Source organism: Natrix helvetica (genome assembly GCF_964273705.1).
Source record: "Natrix helvetica genome assembly, chromosome: 2".
Lineage (NCBI taxonomy): Eukaryota > Metazoa > Chordata > Lepidosauria > Squamata > Natricidae > Natrix > Natrix helvetica.
The window spans coordinates 1049497-1066549 of record NC_138552.1 but is presented as its reverse complement, the minus strand read 5'-3'; the positions used below and the strand labels follow the sequence as shown (position 1 = coordinate 1066549).

The 17053-nt window shown below is 51.1% G+C and overlaps 1 protein-coding gene across 3 annotated transcripts in view; it reads left to right on the top strand.

Annotated features, from left to right (window-relative positions):
* The window catches only part of IL11RA (interleukin 11 receptor subunit alpha), a 100623-nt gene that overhangs the window by 35860 nt on the left and 47710 nt on the right, over positions 1–17053 (top strand). For all 3 annotated transcript variants that reach the window (XR_014174439.1, XM_081942081.1, XM_081942077.1), the window contains exon 2: positions 8123–8226. Coding sequence is in view for 2 of the 3 variants with exons in the window: in XM_081942081.1 (XP_081798207.1) it covers positions 8224–8226 (3 nt within the window). In the remaining variant the exon portion in view is untranslated. The remainder of the gene's footprint in view (positions 1–8122; positions 8227–17053) is intronic.

Below are 17053 nucleotides of genomic sequence, written 5' to 3'. Positions count from 1 at the left end.
AAGTGAATTCAGAGCCACAAAGTCCTTTCCCCAAACGATGCAGGGCATTCTGAGCAGTGTGTGTGTGTGTGTGTGTGTGTGTGTGAGTGTGTGAGTGAGTTTCTCTGCCAGGGTCCAGAAGGTCTTTTTATAAGACTCTTGTAGAGACCCTGCTTCCTAAAGCCTCATTAAGGCCACACCTGGAGTCCTGCATCCAGTTTTGGTCCCCACGTTACAAAAAGATATTGAGAGTTTGGACAAAGTGCAGAGAAGAGCAACTAAGACGATCAAAGGCCTGGAGACTCAAACATAGGATGAACAGTTGCAGGATTTGGGTTTGGCTACTCTAGAGACAAGAAGGACCAGGGGAGACATGATAGGTCGGTTGGGAGACCGTGGCTGCTGGTTACGCCCGGTCGCTTGTACCAACCCCTGCAGCCTAGGTGGACAGGTGCTACAGAGCCAGGGCCTGCGGCTGATGCTTTGCAACGCAAGGTCTGTCATCAACAAGGCCCCCCTCATTAATGAGTTGATCTCAGAAGGGGAGCTAGACCTTGCAGGGATAACGGAGACCTGGTTGGGCCACGAGGGTGGTTTACCCCTCGTGGAAATGTGCCCACCGGGTTTTCGAGCATTCCATCAGCCTCGGGCCCTGGGTAAGGGTGGTGGGGTGGCGGTGGTTATGCGGGAATGTTTAGAGCCGAGGGAGTTCACTGTTCCTCAGATACCCGGGTGTGAGTCCCTTGGTGTGAGTTGGGGCCCAGGGAGGCAGTGGGGCTTGCTGATTGTATACTTGGCTCCTCGCTATGCATCAGCAGCCCTGCCCGAGCTCCTCGAGCTAATCTCAGCGACGGCAGTTGAGACTCCCAGACTCCTGGTCATGGGGGACTTCAACTTGCCGTCAACGGGAGCGGCTTCCGAGGTGGCTCGGGAGTTCATGGCTTCCATGACGGCCATGGACCTGACCCAATTAGTGCAGGGCCCCACTCACGAAGGGGGCCACACACTGGACCTCATTTTTGTATCTGAACAGTGGACGAGTGATCTGGGAATAGGGGATTTAGTTATCACGCCCCTGTCATGGTCAGACCACTCATCCCTCCGGCTGGACTTCCCTGGCGCTATCCCCCACCGCGAGGAGGCGGAACCAGAGTCTATAAACTGGTACCGCCCCAGGCACCTGATGGAATCTGATAGATTCCTGACGGAGCTTGGGCCAATACCTGTAGCCTTGTCCCGCTCCCGTTCCGAGGACCTAGTGACTGCCTGGAATAGGGCGACGACTGGGGCCTTGGACCGGGTTGCGCCGTTGCGACCTCTCCTGCGGCATCGACCCACCTGGGCTCCTTGGTTCACTGAGGAGCTCAGGGGGATGAAGCGCCACAGGAGACGTCTAGAGAGCAGGTGGAGATCCTCGCGCTCCGAATCTGACCGAACACAGGTAAGAGCCTATTTGCGGACTTACCTTGTGGCAATAAGAGCGGCCAAACGTAGACATTGTGCTGCTCTTATTGCGTCCGCGGATAACCGCCCTGCCGCCCTGTTTAGGGTGACTCGCTCCCTCTTATCGCAGGGGGCGCGGGAGACACCCTTACAGGGTAGAGCAGAGGAGTTTGGGGAATATCTTCAGGACAAAATCGATCAGATCCGGAGCGGGTGGACCTCCGTCAGTGGACCAGACGAGCCGCCAACAGCGAGTCTTGAGGGACCATTCTGGGAGGAGTTTGACTCTGTTGCCCCCGAGGATTTGGACAGGCTGCGTGGACGGCTGCGACCCACCACTTGTTTAACGGACCCGTGCCCCTCCTGGCTGGTACTGGCAGCCTGGGAGGTGACACGAGGCTGGCTCCTGGGCCTGGTGAGCGCCTCACTGAGTGAGGGATACTTACCAACCGCCTTGAAAGAGGCGGTGGTGAGACCCTTGCTCAAGAGGCCCGCGCTCGACCCAATGGAGCTAGCTAACTATCGTCCAGTCTCCAACCTCCCCTTTCTGGCGAAGGTTGTCGAGAATGTGGTGGCGCAGCAGCTCCCGCGACACCTAGACGAATCCGACTATCTAGACCCACGCCAGTCCGGCTTCCGACCCGGGCACAGCACTGAGACAGCCTTGGTCGCGTTGGTCGATGATCTCTGGAGGGCCAGAGATAGGGGTTGCTCCTCTATCCTGGTCCTATTAGACCTCTCGGCGGCTTTTGATACCATCGACCATGGTATCCTATTGCGCCGGTTGGAGGGGATGGGAGTCGGAGGCACCGTTTTGCGGTGGTTCGGCTCCTACCTCTCCGACCGGAAGCAATGTGTGTTGACAGGGGGGCAGAGATCGTCCCTGAGGCCACTCACTTGTGGGGTGCCACAGGGGTCGGTCCTCTCGCCTCTCCTGTTCAACGCATATGTGAAGCCGCTGGGTGAGATCATCCGTGGTTTTGGGGTTGAGTACCATCTTTACGCTGATGATACTCAGCTGTATATTTCAACCCCAAACCACCCCAACGAGGCTGTCGAAGTGATGTCCCGGTGTTTGGAAGCCGTCGGGGTCTGGATGGGGGACAACAGACTTAAACTCAACCCCTCCAAGACCGAGTGGCTGTGGTTACCGGCGCCTCGGTTCAGCCAGCTGACTCCATCGCTGGCCATAGGGGGCGAACAATTGTCCCCTGTGGAGCGGGCGCGCAATTTGGGCGTCCTCCTTGATGCCCGGCTGTCAATGGAGGACCATGTAGCAGCCGTGGCAAGGGGGGCGTTCCACCAGGTTCGCCTGGTGCGCCAATTGCGCCCCCTACTGGACCGGAGTGCCCTGCGCACGGTCACTCATGCGCTGGTGACGTCTCGCCTGGACTACTGCAATGCTCTCTACATGGGGCTTCCCTTGGGACGCATCCGGAGACTGCAGCTAGTTCAGAACGCAGCCGCGCGGGTTATTATGGGAAGTACACGTTACTCCCACGTAACACCTCTCCTGCGCGAGCTGCACTGGCTACCTGTGGCCTTTCGGGTGCGTTTCAAGGTATTGATCACCATCTTTAAAGCGCTCCATGGCAGTGGACCTAGTTACCTGCAGGATCGCATCCTACCACACACGTCCCTGCGACCTATCCGCTCACACAGAGAGGGGCTCCTCCTGGTGCCGTCTGCTAGTCAATGCCAGCGGGCGACACCTAGGAGTAGATCCTTCTCTGTGATGGGCCCAACCCTCTGGAATGACCTCCCCCCTGACATTCGAACTACCACCGACCTCCGTTCCTTCCGGCAAAAGTTAAAGACTCACCTATTTCAATCAGCTGGCCTGGCACTTTCTTAGTTTTACCTCCCGGGGATTTATTCATTTTAATTGGGTTTGGGGTTTTAAAAAGTTTTTAATATACTATATACTATATTTAATATTTATTATTCTATGTACAGTCTTGCAACCTCCTCCACCTACGTATTTAATTATTTAACTGTTTTGTATGTATTTTATAACGTATTTTAGTGACTGTACACCGCCCCGAGTCCCTTCCGGGAGAGGGGGCGGTCTATAAATATGAATAATAAATAAATAAATAAATAAAGATAGCAGTGTTCCAATATCTCAGGGGCTGCCACAAAGAAGAGGGAGTCAAGCTATTCTCCAAGGCACTGAAGGCAGGGGAGGAAGCAACAGATGGAAACTAACCAGGGAGAGAAGCAACCTGGAACCAAGGTGAAACTTTCTAACTGTGAGGACAATTAACCAGTGGAACTGATTGCCACCGGAAGTTGTGGATGGTCCACCACTGGAGGTTTTTAAGAAGAGATTGAGCATATGTCTGAAATGGTGTAGGGTCTCCTGCCTGAGCAGGGGTTGGACTAGAAGACCTCCAAGGTCCCTCCTAGCTCTTTTTTGATTGACTGTTTGTTGTGCCAAGCAGGGGTCCCACTCAGGCAGGGGTTGGAGGCTGGATTTGTCCATCTTCAGAATAACAGAATTGGAAGGGACCTCAGAGGTCTTCTAGTCCAGCCCACTGCTCAAGCGGGAGACCCTCCACCATTCCAGACCAGTGACTGTCTAGTCTCTTCTTGAAAACCCACAACTTCTAGTGGCAAGCTGTTCCACTGGCTAATTGTCCTGACTGTCAGGGAAGTTCAGCTGCCTGCTTTCCCCCTCTCCCTTTGTGGATGGCAGCCTCTTGAACCCTCCTGTGCACACAGAAGCCAGCTAGGAGCAATGAAGGTGGCGCTGCTTCTGCAGGGGCCTTTGCCTGGGGTGGCGGGTTCAAGGGGGATTGAAGAGAGCAGCCAGCCAAGCCTCCGTTGTGGGGAGCAGCAGGGCAGGGGAGGCCAGGGGGACCCACTTTGCAAAGCCTGTGCTGGCCCCACATCCCTCCCCTCGAGAAGATGGGGGAGCAAGTCCTCTACCCAGAACCCCCCCCTCCTTCTTCATGGGGAAGGGGCCAGAAGCCCCTGCAGCACCAGCCTTGGACAGATTTGGGGGAGATTTGAAAAAAAGCAAGCAGGATCCTGGCAGAGGTGTTTGAACCTGTCAGTGAGATAGGAATTCTTGGGTCTCTTTCTCCAGGATTAGAACCCACAGCCAGAGGGGGGGAGGGTGTCCAATGGGCAAACCTTTTGCGGGGGCAGGCACTGCTCCTGGGGAGACATTGGGGGGGGCAGGGGGTTTGAGGGACAGGGTTGGGGGGCGAGACACAATAGGAGAGACACTGGGGGATTTGTTTTCTTGGCTAGAAAAACAAAAAAGAATGAAGTTACACACAACAATAACAACAACACACAAACACACACCGTCCTGACCCTGGTTTCCAGAAAGCTTGTTAGAGGCCCGGCTGTGTCATGGAGCCTTCAGGCAGGGAAGAGCCCACTTTCCTTTGGTTTCCAGTGTTTAGATTTTCTAGGGCTGCATTGTAAGATCAGAAGTTTTCATTTTCGTTTGATTTTGCAATGAGCAATACTGCCTTGATTTCGTTTATTTTCTTTTCTATCTGTTTCACCCGCGTTTTGATTTTGGGGAAATGTGCACTACTCAGAATTGGATAACTGGGCAGGCTGGAAACCCTGTAAATAAATAAAATAAAAAATCAGAAGGTCTGCCAGAGTTTGTCAATATTTCCACCCTAGAATGGATTTTCCACTAACTCTTGGCATTTCCCCCCCCCCAAATGCATGTATTGTTTGTTTGTTTGTTTGTTTGTTTGTTTAAATTTGTAAGCTGCCCAGCTCCATTGGCTGACTGACATTTACAAAATTTAAAATAAAGTAATCCATAGAGTCGTTGTGATTAGCAAGGGGAACAACCCTCCACAAGATCCTCCGGGTGGACGATCAACATTTTCAGCTAAGAAATCAAAGAAAGACGCTTCTGGGTGGTGTTTGGCTGTAGGGCAGAGTTTCCTGACCTTGGTCCCCTTTAAGATGTGTGGACTTCAACTCCCAGAATCCCCCAGCCAGCCTGCTGCCTGGGGAATCCTGGGAGTTGGTCCACCCTCCTTAAAGCTGCCAAGGATGAGGAATCCTTTGGGTCTCTGCCTTCCCCTGTCCAGCAGCAGGCGAGGTTTGAGGCCCAGCAAGCCATGAAGCTGGGATCTTGGGTTTGGTCGATTAGGTAGGTTTGTTGGTACAAAAATGGCTACTTTATATTATTATATAAAACAATAGAAAGTTGAGGTTTGATGCTCTTATCTTATTCTACTGCACCAAAAGGAATCGGACGTCAAGGTGTTTTCTTTGTTTTTTCCCTTTGCTCTCCTGCCTAAGCAAGCATTAGGAGGAGGAGGAGGAGGAGGAGGAGGAGGAGGAGGAGGAGGAGGAGGAGGAGGAGGAGGAGGAGGAGGAGGAGGAGGAAGGATGGACTGTGGGGCCCTTGGTGCTCTCTGAGCTTGGCTGTTTTCTTGCAGATGTTTCATGACCCTGCTAGGTAACGTCATCAGTGATAGAAAGGATTGAGGTTTATGGAGAGGAGCAGGAGGGCCCATGTGGCAGGGGTCTCCAAACCTGGCAACTTTAAGACTCGTGGACACCAAGTCCCAGAATCGCCCAGCCAGCACTCCAATTCCCAGAATTCACGCTGGCTGGGAAATTCTGGGAGTTGAAGTCCACAAGTCTTAAAGATGCTAGCATTGGAGGCCCCTGCCTGACGGGATTGGTGCCCTTGGAGAAATGGAACTGTGCTGATGGAGAAGCAGAGGTGCCACCTTGTCTCTCTGCCCAAGGCCAACCACCGGAGAGGCTGCAAACCCTTCCTGGAACTCAGACGGGCTCCTCTGCCCAACTGCTTGCTGGTCAAGGGCTGGGAAGCCTGCTAGAGGACAATGTAAAGAGGGGGGGGGTTGTGAATAAGGAGGGAGGGAAAGGAGGAGGCTCACATCTGGCTAGGGGAAGGCCAGGGGCACCCAGGGGGTTCCTGGGGGCTGGAGGCACCCTTCCCAGTCCGTGTTCCCAGCTTAACATGCCCACATTGCCAAGGGTTTACGGGCAGAGGCGGGTGTGATCATGCGGACAGAAGTTAACGTGTGGGAATTTCTTTCTGGAGGATCCAATCTGAGTTGATCAACAGGACCAAAGGTTCGTTTTTCCAAGCTTCCTGTTGGAGCCCATCCTCCCCCCCCTCTCTCTCCAGAGTATGTGCCCCCGGGCTCTTCTACACATTGCATTTATATGGTTAATGTGGTTTATACGGTTACAAGAGAAGAAGAATTAACAACTTAATAGCTGGCCCTCCTAATTAGCCGCTCAAAACCACACACAACCAGGAACCATCAAGAAGAGGGGAGTCAACCGATTCTCCAAAACAGGATAAGAAACAAGGGAAGGAAACTAACCAAGGAGAGAAGCCACCTAGAATTGGGGAGGAATTTCCTGACAGTGAGAACAATGAATCAGTGGAATGACTTCCCTCCAGCAATTATGGAGGCTTTTTAGAAGAAATGGGACAACCGTTTTGTCTGAAATGGTATGGGGTCTCCTGCTTGAGTAAGGGGTGGGACTAGATGACCTCCAAGGTCTCTTCCAACTCTGTTATTCTGTCATTCTGGTAGATTGTGAGTGATCCAACACTGGAGGTGTTAGATTGGGTCATGGGTAGTCACACGCAGGCTGAACGTTAACAACAGCTCTTTTTTAAGTACAAGAAGTGAGAACCATCCAGCGAAGGTTGAGACTGACAGCAGCCCTTTTATAGGGAGCTGTCAGACCCTTCGAGCAATAGGATTAAACCTCTGTTCCCGCCGGAACAGAGGACCTTGGTGGAAACCACTGTAACTGAAGCTAGTATTATCTAACAGGAGGCTTTAAGAAGAGCTTGGACAGTCATTTGTCTGAAATGGTAGAGGGCCGTGATGGGGAATCTATGCCACATGTTCTACGGGTGGTACATGGACCCCTCTCTCAGGGCATGCAAGCTTTCACCCAGGTCACCTCCACCACACATGCCTGCATGCCTTCAGCCAGCCCGCTGATTTTCGGATCTCTGCCAGGAGATGAATGCACATGTGTGGGGGACGGGGGAAGCACAGGGGGTGCACCCCTCCCCCCCTGCTCCATTTTTGGTGCCAGGAGGCTTCAGGGACGAAAACCTATGGAGTGCGGAGAGGGTGAAAAATGAGCCTCCCTGAAGTTCTGGAAGCCTGGAAACGGGCCTGTTTTCGGCCTCTGGAAGGCCTCCGGAGCCCAGGGTAGGCTGTCTTCACCCTCCCAGAGGCTCAAGAAAAGCCTCCAGAGCCTGGAAAGGCCCTGGGATGGTGCAGGAGGCTGAGTAGGCCTTTCGGGGGGGGGGGGTCATGCACATATGCGTGCGGGGTGTGTGTGTTACATGCATGCCCAGGGGGCAGGGCACATTGCATGGTGGGTGCGTGGACGATTTCGGCACGGGAGGACAAAAAAGTTAGCCATCACTGGTATAGGGTCTCCTGCTTGAGCGGGGAGTGGGAGTAGAAGACCTCCAAGATGCCACTCATCACCTCTCCCCTCCCCTCCCCTTCCAAATGCAACACATAGAAGAGCCAGGGCAGATATTCTGGAGAGGGGGGGGGAGTTCCCTGTGGATGGGCTCCGATACGAGTCTGAAAGCTTGAAATAATAAACCTCTGACCCCAACAACCCACCCAGATTGGATCCTGTAACATTATCCTGGGACCGGTAGATTCCCCTTCATTTGCTCCTTGTTCCTCTCCAGATCCTTTGGTTCTGCGACTGTCCCACCCAGCAGGACGGTTCCTGGCAGAGGGTCACCGTTCCAGCCGTCCTGATGAAAATGTAGGAAGAAGGGATCTCGTGATGGTGAGTCACCCTTGAATCTGGTTCTAAGATGGTTGAGTCTAAGCCGGGTGGAACCCGGGTCTTCTCCAGAGAAGGCCAGAAAGTTGGCTTGGTCTGAGCTCCCTTTTCACACTGAAGTTCTCCTGGAAGACGGCTTGCTCTGAACCTCGGCAGAGACATCACTGTCCCAAGAGGCCCCGTTGGTCCAAATGATTGATCGCATGACATGAACCGACTTAATAAGAAGGTTTCATTTTGCTACTTGGTGGTGGGTCATACAGTCGTATCAGTGGTGGGTTGCTCTTGCCTTTGCTCCCGGTACGCTGCTCGTGGTCCCTTCGTGCATGGGCCGGACGTGTGCTTTGCGTGCCCCTGATGTGTGCTGCGCACGCATGCCCACTCCACCGCCCTTGAGACACCCAGCTGCTTGTCAGAGGTGTGTGCAATTGGCCCAGTTGCCTTAAAAACAGGTAAGGAACGTGGGTGGGCCAAACGAGCCACCGTACCGGTTCGGTGGCCGTGTCTCCCCACTACTACTGGTACAGCCATACCAGGCTGTACCGGCTGGAACCCACCACTGAGTCATATTGAATAAACCCAGGTATTAGGTCACATCTCATGTTACGCTTGCTTAGACCAGGGGACCCCAAACGTGGCAACTTTAAGCTTTGTGGACTTCAACTCCCGGAATTCCTCAGTTGGCTGGCTGAGGGATTCTGGGAGTTGAAGTCCACAATGTTTAAATTTTGGAGGCCTCTGCTCTAGTTGCCTGAGGGATTCTGGGAACTGAAGTCCAGAAAGTTACCCATTTGAAGACTGCTGCCTTGGATACTTCAGGCAATTGGCTTTTGCCATAGATGAGCTTCACAACATGGACTTTGTTGCTCTTTGGGCCACCCTCCCTTCTGCTGGACCGGTGGCCGTTTCAAAGAATCCCTAATGAACAGAAGGTGACACGCAGGAGCTTCTCACGGTGGCAGATCAGAGCATCTTTCTGCCAAATTGAATGTGCGCTTGTCATTTCTGTGCTGATGCTCATTGTCGTTTCAAAAGAAGAAAACATGAATATTTATTCATTTCCTGCAAATTTATAAAACCCTCCGTCTCTTCTGTGAAACTCTGGGTGCTTCTCATGAATTCCAAAAAATAAAAAAGAAACCGTAGGAGTAAAAGCAATTTAAAAGTTGAAATAATTGAAGCCGATTAACCAGAAATGTAAAAGACGGCCGATGCCAACCGACAGCTTAGGGACCATGTGCTCGTTTTTTAGGGTCCCCAGGTCTGATGCTTTGGGGCCAGTCTGACGTAAGAGGAGATGATGGGCCCAAGGGGAAGAGGGTACATGGGCCATGGCAGAAAGCGGCCTCTTCCTGCACCCATAACATGCCCCTCTGAGAGGATGGGTAGAAAAAGGCCCTCAAATAACCCCGTTAAGGGTTATATAGGTCACCATCAATGGCTTGAATTGAACCCAGAAGCAAAGAATCAATATGATAACGGGAGGCTTTGCGTTAAGTGTGTGTTGTGACCGAGGCTTCCCCAGCAGCAACGAAGCCCAGTCCTCCTCCCGAGAAACCCCTTTTATTTAATTGGCAGTGAATTCCTCTCCAGCAAAGTCTTTCAAGGTAGCTCACAATTACCAGGCTGATATGCGCAATACTTGGCAAGAATGCAGGAATGAACTACCGTATTTTTCGGAGTATAAGACGCACGAAGGTTTTGAAGAGGCAAATTTTAAAAAAGTAGGTAGGTAGATAGAGGGAGAGAGAGAGAGAGAGAGAAACACAGTAGGTAGGTAGGGAGATAGAGAGAGTAGGTAGGTAGGTAGGTAGATGGAGAGAGAGAGAGAGAGAGAGAGAGAGAGAGAGAGAGAGAGAGAGAGAGAGAGAGAAATACAGGTAGATAGGGAGAGAGTAGGTAGGTAGGTAGGTAGATAGAGGGATAGAGAGAGAGGGAAATACAGTAGGTAGGTAGGGAGAGAGAGAGAGAAGGTAGGTAGTATGTAATTAGAAGGATGGAGAGATAGAGCAATACAGTAGGTAGGGAGGGAGGGAGAGAGAAAGCGGTAGGTAGGTAGATAGAGGTAGAGAGAGAGAGAGAGAGAAAGAAATACTGTAGGTAGGTAGGTAGATAAAGGGAGAGAGAGAGAGAGAGAAATACAATAGGTAGATAGGGAGAGAGAGGGTAGGTAGGTAGGTAGGTAGGTAGGTAGAGGGATAGAGAGAGAGAAATACAGTAAGTAGGTAGGGAGAGAGAGAGCAGTAGGTAGGTAGGTAGGGAGATAGAGGGAGATAGAGAAATACAGTAGATAGGTAGGGAGAGAGAGAGAGTAGGTAGGTAGGTAGATGTTTCCAGGTGTATTTATCCATGTGCTGGAGAAGGAAATCGCTGACAATCTGCAGCACCTAAGACTTTGTTTCTGCTGGCACAGCACTTGATCAATCTAATTCTCATCAATCAGTTAAAGAGCTTTCCCCCAAAATATAAAGTTTTTGCACTCTGCAAACCTCCCAAAAACAGGCCCGTTTTTTTTCAAATAAAAGGCATGAATAGTGGGGGGGGGGCTTGCAGAGTGCTCCTGGGCGGGGGAGGGGGCAAAAAAGAGCAAAAACATTTTTTGTGAAAAAAATTGCATGCATAGCCTTATGGAGGTTTATAGAGTGCTGCTGGGGGCGGGGGGGGGCATGGTCTGTTTTTTGCTCATATCTGCCCTCCCCAGCCCCCAGGTGCTCTCTGAAAGCCTCCATAAGGGTATGCACGGCCATTTAGGTGAAGTGGGGGCTTCGGGGGGCAAAACATTGCTATATTCGATGTATAAGACGCACCCAGATTTTCAGTCTCTTTTTTGAGGAAAAAGGGTGCGTCTTCTACTCTGAAAAATACGGTAATGGTCTCCTGCAAACTCCACTCCCCTTTTGCTTCACTTTTATTTCCTCTGGGAGGGGCCATTCACCGTCCACCTATGGCATTACTCCCAAGTCGTCCCCTGTTGTTTAGCTCTTCCCTTTGGCAGATCTGCACATGCGCACACTGGGAACAGGCTCCAGTTGTTCTCCTGCAACACACTGATCTCCGACTCTGAAGGCAGCTGATAACTGTCAGACGGCCTGGCCCCCTCTCTGCCTCCGACACAGAGCCCTCCTCAGAGCCCTCTCCAGACTCCAGGACTGGCTCATGTCCCTCTCCAACCTCCTCACTGTCCGAATCTGCTGCCAACTCCTCTGGTGGGCCACAACAGTATGAGGGGTGCCTGCCTTGTACCCCAAGACTGTGTGACAGCACAGGAGGTACTGGCAGAAGGAAAGGAAGAATGGAGTGAAATAAATGGCAACCCTTCCTAGAAAATAAGGTTTCCCAGTAGCGAAAATAATTGATGCTGAGATGAGACAGTTCAGCAAGAGAAAATCCAAAATAGACCTCCAAATCAACCATGGAGTATTTATCGAAAATAAGGGTTTTAAATGGCTGTTGGAAGAGGCTATACAGTCCTTAATAGATGTGAAAACACGGGGAAACATCTCCATGATGGGTGCCTGCAAAGAGAGCTAAGAATATTGGTGAGTTGGAAGAGTCCTGCAAGGGAGAGTAGGGGGAAAAATTCCACTAGCATGAATAAGAGGGCCTTTAAAGCTATGGAAAATATGGGAAGCTCTGATTTCTGCCAGAAATAGATAATAGAGATCCAGATTTCTGCACCTGCCATGCTCCCCGTTTGCAGGTTCTGCATCTCTCTGTTTTCAGGCTCTGAGTGCATTCACACGTGCAGAAAGACCCTCTGTGCAACGTTTTACTCTGCAGAAATGGTGCTGGCCTGTACAGTTAGCGATTCTTTGCTAAATGTTTCCATGTGCCACCTCACCCCGAAGGCTGCTGTGGGGAGAAGCAGGGAACACAAAGATCCTGCCTCCCCCCCGAGACGCTGCCTCCTCTCGCAGGAGACCCTGGCCCAGTTTCAGGTTTCCAAAGTCTGAATCCTTTGGCCCCCAGTGTTTCCCCTCTCCAAGCCCCTCGCTTTTCCTGCCACCCCCCCACCATCCACCCACTTCAGGAGCCAGCCAGCCCCCCTCCCAACCCAGGCCTGCCTGAGACAGGCTTCCCTTTGATTCTCCCCTCTGCCCCCAATGCTTTGCATCCTCCTCCTCTGGCACGGCACCTTCAGCATCTGGGTTTGATTAAACAAACATGGAGACCCTTCGGTCCAGTGAAGATGGTTTCCTTCCATTGGCTCTGGAACCCGTGTTTTCTTAAGCAGCTCTAATTGAGGCGGGGAGAGGGAGAGCGCGAGCCCCTGCCAAGGGAAAGGCACCTGAGGGAGTCTGGTCTTACGCTTCTGCCTGCCAGCCCAGCCCCAAAGATGGCCCCTTGCATTTGGGGCGGTGGGCTGGGAGGCTGGCTCTTTGGCGCTGTTTCTGCTGACAGGGGAAGGGGTCCTGCCAGCTGCCAGCTGTACCCTGGCGAAGGCTGTTTGGTGCTGCAGCCAGATGCTGGGGGGTGGGGCAGCACAGAGGAGCTTGCAAAGAGGGGCAGCACAGAAAAGGAGGGGAGAGATGCACATTCGGGGGGGGGGGTTGGCTCTTGTCCTCCCAGGACTCCTGTTTCAGTCTGTTTCAGTTGTTATTTTCCCTGCTTCCTCTCTCTCTCTCTTTCTTTCTCAGAGGCCACATTTGCAAGCTAAACTCCCATAATGCAGGTGCGGAGGTGGGGTTGGGACCCTCCCCAGATTTGCGGAATGATGGCCTGGGGTAGCCCGGGATGAGCTCATGATTTTATCTCATTGTTGCTATGCAGGCAGACCTTGACTTACACTGAGCAAAAAAATTATGTTAGTAAGCAAGACTGTAGTAAAGTGAGTTTTGCCCCATCATACAACCTTTCTTGCTACAGTTGTTAAGTAAATCACTGCCGTTGTTAAATTAGGAACATGGTTGTTAAGTGAACCCAACTTCCCCATTGACTTTGCTTGTCAGAAGGTCGCAAAAGGGGATCACGTAACTCCGGAACACTGTCCGTCATAAACATGAATCAGTTGCCAAGCCTCCGAATTTTGATCATGTGACCTGGGGGGTCATATGTGCGAATAACGGTCATAAGTCACTTTTTCCATCGGCATTGTAACTTTCAGTGGTCACTAAATGAATGGTTATAAATTGAGGACTGCCTCTCTCGTGCATTAATTTGGGGATTGTGAGGCACCAAAGTTTCACTGAAGTTGGGCAGCCATATAAATGTTTGATGTAAAATAACAACAACAATAATGTGTTAAACCTGCACTGGCCAAACTGACGAAGCTGCAATGCAGCCAGCTGGGAGATGGGGAGGTTGGGTCTCTCTCGCCCCCATATAGGTGGTCCCGACTTATGACAATTCTTTTAGTGACCATTCAAAGTAACAATAACACTGAAAAAAAAGAGATTTACAACCACTCCTCACACTCACAATTGTTGCAACGTTCATATGGTCCTATAATCAAAATTTGCTCAGCAATTGGTGTGTATTTGCACCCACTGCAGGGCCCCGGGTCACGCGGTCCCTATTCGTGAACTTCCCAGCCGGCTTCCGAATAGCGAAGTCAAGGAGAGAAGCCAGGTTCCCTAAATTACGAAGACGTGATTTGCTCAATGGGGCTGATTCACATAACAACCACAGCAGAAACTGTTGCAAAATTGGACATGATTCACTTAATAACAGAAGTTCTTAATAGATTAACAGAGTTGGAAGGGACCTTGTAGGTCATCTAGTCCAACCCCCCCCCCCAGCAGGAGTCTCTTTCCAGTCTCTTCTTGAAAGCCTCCAGTGATGAAGCTCCCACAACTTCTGAAGGCAACTTGAGAACAAATTGATTGTTCTCCCTGTCAGAGAATTCCTCCTTATTTCCAGGCTGAATCTCTCCTTGTTCAGTTTCCCTCCATTGTTCCTTGTCTGGCCTTCAAAGGTGCTTTGGAGAATAGCTTGACCCCCTTCCTCCTCTCTGTGGCAGCCCCTCAGATATTGGAAGACTGCTGTCATGTCCCCCCTGGTCCTTCTCTTCATGAGACTAGCCACCATCCTGCAACCGTTCTTCATCTGTTTTAGCCTCCAGTCCCCTCGTCATCCTGGTTGCTCTTCTCTGCACTTTTTCCAGAGTCTCCACCTCTTTTTTATAGTTTGGTACCAAAACTGGATGCAACAGTGTCCCAATTGCAGTCATAAGTTGAGGCCTACCTGAAGTAATGAGATACGGCCAGTTAGGGCTAATTATGTGTTAGGATTCTGCACACGTCCTGGGTTATGACTGACTTGCATAGATCCAGAAGGTGGCCAGGGAGGGTCAAAGGCTCTTTGGGGAAAAAATTAGCCAAAATCTGGTAGCCCCTTTTCAAAGTCCAAAATTTTATGCCCAAGCCGCCATTTTGGGGAGCTGCACCTTCCTTCATCAGGGGCACAGGGTGACTAATTTGGGGAGAGAGGGAAGACAGGTTGGGGGTGCCAACTCAGGGTCCCTGTGAGACACGGGACTGCCCCCCCCTTCAATTAACAAACTGGGAAACATTTAAACCCCAGGGGTCTCACAAGGGGGTTCCCAAGGAGGTCTGGCTCTATTTTTGCCAAGTTAGAAACAAAACAATTCTTGCACATGTTTTCATTTAGTTGGAAAACTCATGAGAGATTCTGCCTCTTCATTGCTGGAATCTCTCCTTCTCTGCTTCGTTACCAGCAGGGATATCCAACCTTGGCAACTTTAAGGCAACTGGATTTCAACTCCCAGAATTCCCCACCCAGCCATGAAGTGTTTTAAAGTTGTCAAGATTGGGAACCTCTAACAGAATAACAGGGTTGGAAGGGACCTTGGAGGTCTTCTAGTCCAGCCCCCTTCTCAAGCAGGAGACCTTATTCAGCTCCAGACAAATACCTGTTCAATCTCTTCTTAAAAGCCTCCAGCGATGGAGCTCCCACCACTTTTGAAGGCAACTTCTGTTCCTCTGGCTAATTGTCCTCCCTGTCAGGAAATGTCTTAGTTCTAAGTTGCTTCTCTCCCTGGATTAGTTCTGGAGAACCAGTAGCTGAAATGTTGAGTAGTTTGGAGAACCGGCAAATACCACCTCTGGCTGGCCTCGCCCCCCATCTATTCTTTGCCTCCCGAGTCCCAGCTGATCGAGAGGAAATGCGGACCTTGCAGTATCCTTCCCCTGCCACACCCACCGTACCACGTCCACCACACTCACCAAGCCACGCCCACAGAACCGCTAGTAAAACAAATTTAATCCCACCACTGCACTTACCCCTATGCAGCCCCCCTCTTCCTGCTGGAATCTTCCTTCTGACGGGAGTTGCTGTGGGGGTGGCTCCCCTCCCCTCCCGGGTTTGGCTTCCTCCCTTTGGGGAGTGAAGAGGTGAAATGGGCCAGGCGATCCCCGAACCTGCTCCATCGCCCCACCTTTTCAGGCTGGTTTTCCTGCCAACGTTCCCTTGGAGTGCCAAGGAGACCAAATGGGCCTTTTGTCTGCAGAGCCAGCTCTCTGCACGCGGCCCAGGCTCTTTTGCACTCCTGGAATGCAGGAAGGCGTGGAAAAAAGGAGGCAGGGGCCAAGAGGGATCCTGGGGTCCAAGGCCCAGCTGGGTCTCTCTGTTCTGCCAGGATGCCCCTGAGCAGCAGTTTGGACTCTATAAGGAGAGGAAAGCAGGGGGTTGGACTAGAAGACCTCCAAGGTCCCTTCCAACTCTGTTATTCTATTCCTTATTCTATTGTATTCATTCTTTGTTCTGTTCTGTTCTATTCTTTTTCTACTCTATATTTTATATTCTATTCTATTTCTACTCCATATGCTATTCTAATGTATTCTAATGTATTCTATTCTATTTGTACTCTATTCCATTCTATTCTTTTTTCTATTTTCTACTTTTCTATTCTAATTCTAATTCTATTCTAATTTCTCATTATATTGTCTACCCTGTTCTTTTCTATTTCTATGCTATGCTATTCTCATGTTTTCAATGGGACTCTTGTCACTTCCTGGAATTGTCAAGAGCTTGGAGGTCCAAACCCTACCCTATTTAAGGAGTATCTCAGGAGAGACCCCCCCCCCCCAAACTCTTGCCTTCTGCCCAAAGGGAGGGTCTCCTGCTTGGAGCATCCCAAATAGATGTGGAAATACACCCCCTCCCCCCAATTGCAGCATCCCCATAACCACCACCATGAAGAACATTCAAACGCTTGGCCACCAACTCATTCAACAATCCTGTGATTCGTTTAACAATCGTGACAAACAAGGTCATAAGACCACAGCATGACTCACTCAACAACTCAGCTGCTTAACAATAGAAATTCTGATCCCGGTTCTGCCCTTTAACAGCCCCACACGAGCTCAGGGGGGTTGGGGGGGGTGCATGTGTGTTTTTCACGCAGCCATCGGACCCTTTCAGGGGCAGAGGATGGGTGGGCAGGGTTGACTTTGAAGCCTGGACTGAGTTTATTGCCTTCCGTGTCTGCAGGACGGATCTGAGCAGCTCCTGGAAGATTAAGGACGTTGACCTTTGCACGCCTCCTTGTAAAGATTAAAGTAATCCAATTGCGGCCCCAGGAAAGCAGATTTAACTCGGTTACAGGCCTGTCGTCCTGTTTTCCGGATCCACACATCCCCCTGAGTCATGGCCCAGCCGAAGAGGGAGGGATGGCACCTTACACTAAATAAGGACAGGAAAATGAACCCCTACGAACCTCCCCACCCCCCCTGGTGGTTGTGTGAATGGACCGGAGAGGGTTTTCTCTGACCTGGGGAAGGGTCCTGTGTGAAGGTAACCAGCGGGTAATGAAGCCCTTTAAATGCTACACAGTCCAGATGCAAATCATACATACACCAGTTAGCTGCTG